Source organism: Echinops telfairi, unplaced genomic scaffold, assembly GCF_000313985.2.
Source record: "Echinops telfairi isolate 266 unplaced genomic scaffold, ASM31398v2 ScPeMD7_8;HRSCAF=38, whole genome shotgun sequence".
NCBI lineage: Eukaryota > Metazoa > Chordata > Mammalia > Afrosoricida > Tenrecidae > Echinops > Echinops telfairi.
Window position 1 is genome coordinate 2,881,393 of NW_022103905.1, and position 6,760 is coordinate 2,888,152.

Here is a 6,760-nt window from a genome sequence, read left to right on the forward strand (position 1 = left end):
CCCACTATCATGCTCAGTCCCCACCAGGGTTTCAGCACTTCCTCTTTGTTACATTACCCTTGATCATGCCCTACCAGGCCTCCCACACCACCCTGAACGCACCCGATCTCGTCTGATCTCGGAAGTTAAGCAGGGTTGGGCCTGGTTAGTACTTAGATGGGAGCCCATTGTATTTTCAATGGCCTCGTATGCATGTAAAAGTTAGACATTGAATAAAGAAGACCAAAGAATAAACAACATGTTTGCATTGTGGTGCTGGGGAAGAACACTGAAAGTACCACACACTGCCCAAAGAGCCAACACATCTGTCTTGGACGAACCAGAGCTCCTTAGTGGCAAGGACGTCGAGACTTCGTCTCATGTGCTTTGAACATGTTGTCAGGAAGGACAGGTTGTCTTTCTCCAGTCCCTCGAGAAGGACATCACATTTGGTAAAGTAGTGGGGCTGCGAAAAAGAGGAAGGCTCTGGACAAGATGGATGTACACAGTGGCTGCAACAATGGGCTCCAACATAGGAACAACTGTGAGGATGGTGCGGTACCGGGGTTGCTTGTTCTGTGGTGCATAGGGTCGCTATGGGTGCAAACAGACTCTATGGCAACTAACAACATCACGATTTTCCCTCTCTCATCCAGACACTAGTAAACTATTTGCCAAGTTAACAGTTTCTACAACTCCCATTATCTTTTGAACCATTTATAAACACTTGACCGTTGTTCTCTAAACGCTTTCCGAGTTAGTTCAGTCTGACGTGCCTCTAATAACCAGGAAGGCCTTATTCCATTTCTCATGATTTGCTATTTTTAACTTATGTCCCCCTTTTGTTTGCCCAAAGTGACCCCAATATATCTCATGTGTATTAAAATGCCCTTATTTTCCATGGAATGTTTTTCTGGGATAATCTTTTACCCTTTTACCATTTCTATGTTCTTATACTTACTAGTACGTATTGAAAAGATTTGTATTATTTTATTTACTACAACACACTTTGCATACCAGAAAAGTTTGGTTTTTACCACAAATATAAAAAAGTCTGAAAGTCAACAATATGGATTCCCAAAACAATATACGTATATAAGTAATTTATCCACTGACAGCCTAAGAGCATATGAGTATTGAGGGACGGGTGTCTATAGAAGTTGTTGTCTATAGAAATAGTTTTTTATTATGAGAATTTACATTCAACTCTTTTCTCCCATACCCTACTTTCTCTTTTTTGAAACTAGGCTTATCTCCACTAACTTTGGACCCTAAAACTTCCCACCCAAATCTAGTGATCTCCAAAAACGGAACCAGTGTGTGGCATGGCGACCTTAAGCAGACACTGCCTGATGATCCAGAGAGGTTTGACTCAAGCGTAGCTGTGCTGGGCTCCAAAGGCTTCACATCTGGAAGGTGGTACTGGGAAGTAGAAGTGGCAAAGAAGACAAAATGGACAGTTGGCGTTGTCAAAGAATCCATTATTCGGAAGGGCAGTTGTCCCCTGACTCCTGAACAAGGATTCTGGCTTTTAAGGCTAAGGAACCAAACTGATCTAAAGGCGCTGGATTTGCCTTCCTGTAGTCTGAAACTGACCAAGAGCATCGAAAAGGTGGGGATTTACCTGGACTATGAAGGGGGCCAGTTGTCCTTCTACAATAGTACAACCATGACCCACATTTATACCTTCGATAGCACTTTCACTGAGAAACTTTATCCTTACTTTTGCCCCTGCCTGAATGACGGTGGAGAGAATAAAGAACCATTGAAGATCGTACACCCACAGTAATTAATCACACTAGTATATGAATTCAGAGTGTTATTAAAGAAGGTATCAAAATAGTTTACCAGTCTCACTAGTTTCTCTTCTCAATTTATGGCGGGTGACGACTCAGGAAAAGAGAGAATCGATTGCTAATCTCAGGGTCCTCAACAGATTTCACCGGGGTCTTGTAAATGTCATCCTAATTCACGGGGGTCTTTTATAACACAGGAATAACACCCACGAGAGTGATCATACTGGAGCAAACTTCAACTTGAGTCTGTGATGCTCAGGAATCCTTCACAAATGTGAAATTCTAGCTGTCACTCCCAAACGCACTGCCACCAAGTCAATTCCCACTTCCAGCAACCCTATAAAACCACAAACAACTAACTCACTGCCATCGAGTCAAGTCTGAGCCAAAGTGGCCCTCAAGGACAGGGTTAGAGCTGCCCCTGTGGGCTTCTGAGACACTAACTCTTTGTGAGTGTGGAAAGCCTGGGCTTTCTCCTGTAGTTGTCATTAGTTTCCAGAATAACGATTCAAAGTAGACGATTTGCCCCATGTAGACTCTCTTTTTGTTCTTTATACAAGTTTTGCATCTCATTGCTTTTCAAGAACTCATGCTGTAGTTTTAAAGAACTGCTGAAGGGCTTTATACAAAAATAAAAAGAGGAAATGGTCTGGTTCCATTTAGAATCTTGTCTTGACCAAGACTCGGTGAGTCCCTGACTCTCTCTTTTCTGTCTTTGGTGTTTTCCTCCTGTTGAATCCTTCTACAGGGTCATCTGTCCCTCTGTATTCAAACATGTTTAAGTATCTCCGTTGACTTGTTTTGTGGTTGAAGATTTTCATTTACTCTGCCTATAATTTAAATATTAGTATTTGACATCTTGTCCTCTGTAACGTGCCTTCTCCCTAAGTTCTTAGTATCTTTGATCTCAAATGCTATCTTAGAATATCCCTATTTCCTTTTCTTGGGAGTCCTTTATAACTGTCTGACAGCCTCTCTCTCTCAAGGCTGTGAAATGCTGGTCCTCAAAAATTACAATTAGCAGAGCTCTTTGACAGGACACGTACCCCCTATCTAGAAGAGAAATAATATAAAAATTTGTCACGTTAGCTATTTTTAAGTGTACAATTCAGTGGCTTTAACTAAAAAACTTTAGTTTTTTCTTTTTGGAAGCTGGCAGAGTATTTTGTAGATTTTAGTAATAAGGCCTTTGTCTGATGTGTCATTGCTAAAGATGTTTTCCCAGTCGGTGGCTCTCTTATTATTCTCTTGGTGAATTATTTCGATGTACATAGGTGTTTTATCTTCAGTATATCCCACTTGTCAATTTGTGACTCATCTGTATTTGTGTTGTTTCCTAATTCTGATAGCCTATGTGTTCCCTGCACCAAAGTTCTCAGGTTTGTCCCAATTCCCTCATTGATGGCCCTAGTAGTTTGGGGTTTTACCTGGAGGTCTGTGATCCACCTTGAGTTTATTCTTGTGCATGGAGTGAGATAAGGGTCTTGTTTCATTTTTCTGCAGGTAGATATCCATTTTTTCCAGCACACTTGTTGAAGAGGGCATCTGCTTCCCATTTGAAATTTTTTGGGCCCTTAGCAAAGAGCAGTTTCTGTATGCTGATGATTTCATTTATGGATTTTCAGTTCTTTTCCATTGGACTGAGTATCTGTCATTGTACCAATACCATGGGGTTTGACAACTGTGGCTGTATAGTATGTGCTGAAGTCAAATAATGCAAGCCCTCCCACTGTATCCTTCTTCTGGAGGAGTTCTCTGGAGTTGTACAATCTTTACCACAATCAAGTTTAAGACATTTTATTTTTCCATTTGTATACCTTCTTTGGAGAAATAACTATTCAAGTCCTTTGCCTTTTAAAAATTGGGTTTTGTTTTATTGGGGAATTTTAATCATCTTTCTATATTAAGCCCTTCCTTGATATGTGATTTATAAGCATTCCTCTCATTTGGTAGGTTAGTTTTCCCCCTTCTCTTGATATTAACCTTTAACTATACCCCTTGTCAGGTTCTCTGCTTATAATTTAAATATTAGTATTTGACATCTTGTCCTCTGTAATGTGTGCCTTCCCCCTAAGTTCTTAGCATCTTTTATCTCAAATGCTATTTTAGAATTATCCATATTTCTTTTTCTTAGAAGTCTTTATGACTGTCTCTGTATCTGACAGCTTTTATTTTTCTTCTTAAAGGATGTGTCAAAAATTGCAATTAGCAAGGCTCTTTGACAGAACATGTACTCCCCATTCCATCTATTATAATTGGAAAAACTAGTGCATTTACTATAAACAATATGCATATCGTTTATGTGCATGTAGAGACAATATGTATATATAGCTAGGTGGCATGATTATGGCTACATTTAAGAAATTACTTCCATCTTAATTAATTCATTACAGTTAAAATTTAATTGGGACCTGTGTTGTTTCTGGAAGCTTGCTGTACTTTTGAAGGAAATTTTAAAAGTATAAAAAGGTGACAGGAGAAATAAAGAAAAACATGCAAATAGGGGAGGAACGTAGTCTGACTAAAAATCCACTCTAAGTTAAGGTAAGTAATTGCTGAATGTTATTATTCTTATGATGCAGTGGCTGCATATTAAATTCATCTATGGGGCTATTTAAAAATTCAGATTCCTGGACCAATTAGCAGAATATCTAGCTTGTGGGGCCCACCTATTTGGAGTTTCTAAAAGCATTCAGGTGACTGAAATGTTTTCCAAATAAAATAATTAAAAAGTTCAGTGGTTCTCTGCCTTAGCCGTAATTAGAATTGGAATCACCTGTAAATTCCAGATTTACAGTGAAGTTGTATATTTGCACAATAAACTCCCATACACTTTCCATAGATTCACCAAGTGTTAACATTTTAACATTTTTGCTTGGTTTCTCTCCTCTAATTCCATCCTATTTAAGTATGTGTATATAATTGTTATTATTATAATTTATGCTGAACAACTTTGTACGTGTCATAAACCTTTACCCTTATAGATCAATATAAGCAAGGATCTTCTCTTAACACAAATACAGTACTATTAGCTAATATACATTCAATAATCAATAAGGAAATATTTCATCTAATGGCACTTTCCACACTGGTATAGAATTTCAAGTAGTATGGTCAAGAGTATGGGAGATATAAGAGTACAAATGATACTTCTACGGAGCCTTGGGGGCAAAGGATAGGAGTTGGGCTGCCCAACCGGATGGTCAGCAATTGGAAACCATCAGCCACTCCGTGGGAGAAAGTTGGGGCTTTCTTAAGTTGATATCCAAAGTCTGGGTCAGAGGTAGACAAGCACTATAGAGTTCACAGAAAGGGAGATCGATATTCACCAGAATAGGAAGAGACAATTCTAAAGAAAAGTTGTGATAAAGTTGGAGAGCGTGAAGATGAATAAGAATGAATATGAATTCTAATCAAAATTGGAAAATAACACATTTAAAAAAATGTTTTGTGATGATGGTTGTATGACTATATATTTACTTTTAGTGAGTGAATTTGAGGAAAAAGTACATTAGACCTCAGTAATGCTACTAAAATAAAGAATATTTTTCTCAGATCACTTTGGAGAACAAGGATAGGCCACAGTAATACACATGTACTCAAATTTCCCATTGTCCATGGGCTCCATTTTTCTTAACGTAGATGACACAAATTTATTTTCCCCCAGGTAATTGGTTATTCTATCCTGAAGAGTTACAACTATCCCTCTACTTAGAACTCAGATCATAAGTGAAGGAAGAAATCTTACTATTTCTAACGCACCAGTATGAGATGGCTTGGCCAGATGCAGGTCCTGAATGGCATTCACTGAGAAGCATCACTGAGCCTATTTGTTTTAAAAAACAATTGAATTAATTGTGTTGTTGTTGAGCATACACACAACTAATCCAACGGCTCCTACGTGTACAATCAATGACATTGATCACACTCTTTGAGTTTTGTAACCATGTTCACCCTCATTTGCCCAGTTGGTCTTCCCTCATTAACCCATTGCCCTCTAAGGCTCATTTGTAATCTTTCCAGCTGCTCCTGTCATTTTGATCCCATGTAGATTATTCTTGAAGACTGCTCAAAGCAGAGATTTTTCCTTAGTTAATTGAAACTCTTGTTTGGTTTTATAAAATGCCTGGAAGACCTTAAGCTACAGGAACTGAGGTTCACAGCAACAAAAACATCCTTACATGAAGGAAAGGGTAAAGAGGCCCTAGTCAATGTGTGAAGATTCACTGAGGTGAGAACCCAAAAAATCTTGCACTTTCTTTGAACTAACTAAGATTTCAGAAGAGCAGTTGTCAGGTGATTACATAGTATACATTATATGATGTAGCTGGGCTACAGGAGAAGAAGACCACAACCTTGGCTTACCGGATGAGGACATAACCTAGTCAAGGTCATATATTTAAAGGACTAATGTAGATAAAATATTCATAAAGCGGTGCATAAGCAAATGTTGTGAAGAATGCAGATGGGGCTTGGCTATTAAGAGATATAGTGTCTGGAGTCTTAAAAGCTTGGAGTTTTAAAAGCTTCTCAGCCATTCAGCAGAGAAGCAACAACCCTACATGGAAGAAGCACTCCATTGGTACATTCAGGAGGAGTCATTGGGACCAGGTAATAGGCATCAGAAGACACATAACAAACAAACAAACAAACAAACAAATTAATACGGTTGAGAACAAGGTGGTGTGGAGCAGAAATCCAAAGCTGATCTGTAGACAATGGAACAATCCCCCGACAGAGGGTCCACAGGGAAGGGATGAGTCAACCAGAGCGCAGGTAAAGCATCAATGAAACAATATTCCTCTGGTACCTTGAGGCTTCCTCACCCTCCACTATCATGACCCCAGTACTACTTTTCAATTCAGACTAGACCGGAACATGTACACAAGCATAGACAAGAGATGGGGACTCACGACACATGGAATCCAGGAACAGGAGTGGGAATAGCGATACCAGAGGGTAGGGATAAGGTGTGCAGAGGAGGG

The 6,760-nt window shown here is 39.1% G+C and overlaps 1 protein-coding gene across 2 annotated transcripts in view; it reads left to right on the forward strand.

Moving 5' to 3' along the window:
* TRIM69 (tripartite motif containing 69) overlaps window positions 1–1,772 on the forward strand; it is a 35,142-nt gene extending 33,370 nt beyond the window's left edge. For both annotated transcript variants that reach the window (XM_045286550.1, XM_013006370.3), the window contains exon 7: window positions 1,227–1,772. In XM_045286550.1, coding sequence (XP_045142485.1) covers window positions 1,227–1,768 — 542 coding nt within the window. In that variant the 3' untranslated portion in view covers window positions 1,769–1,772. The remainder of the gene's footprint in view (window positions 1–1,226) is intronic.
* Window positions 1,773–6,760: the final 4,988 nt, after the last annotated feature.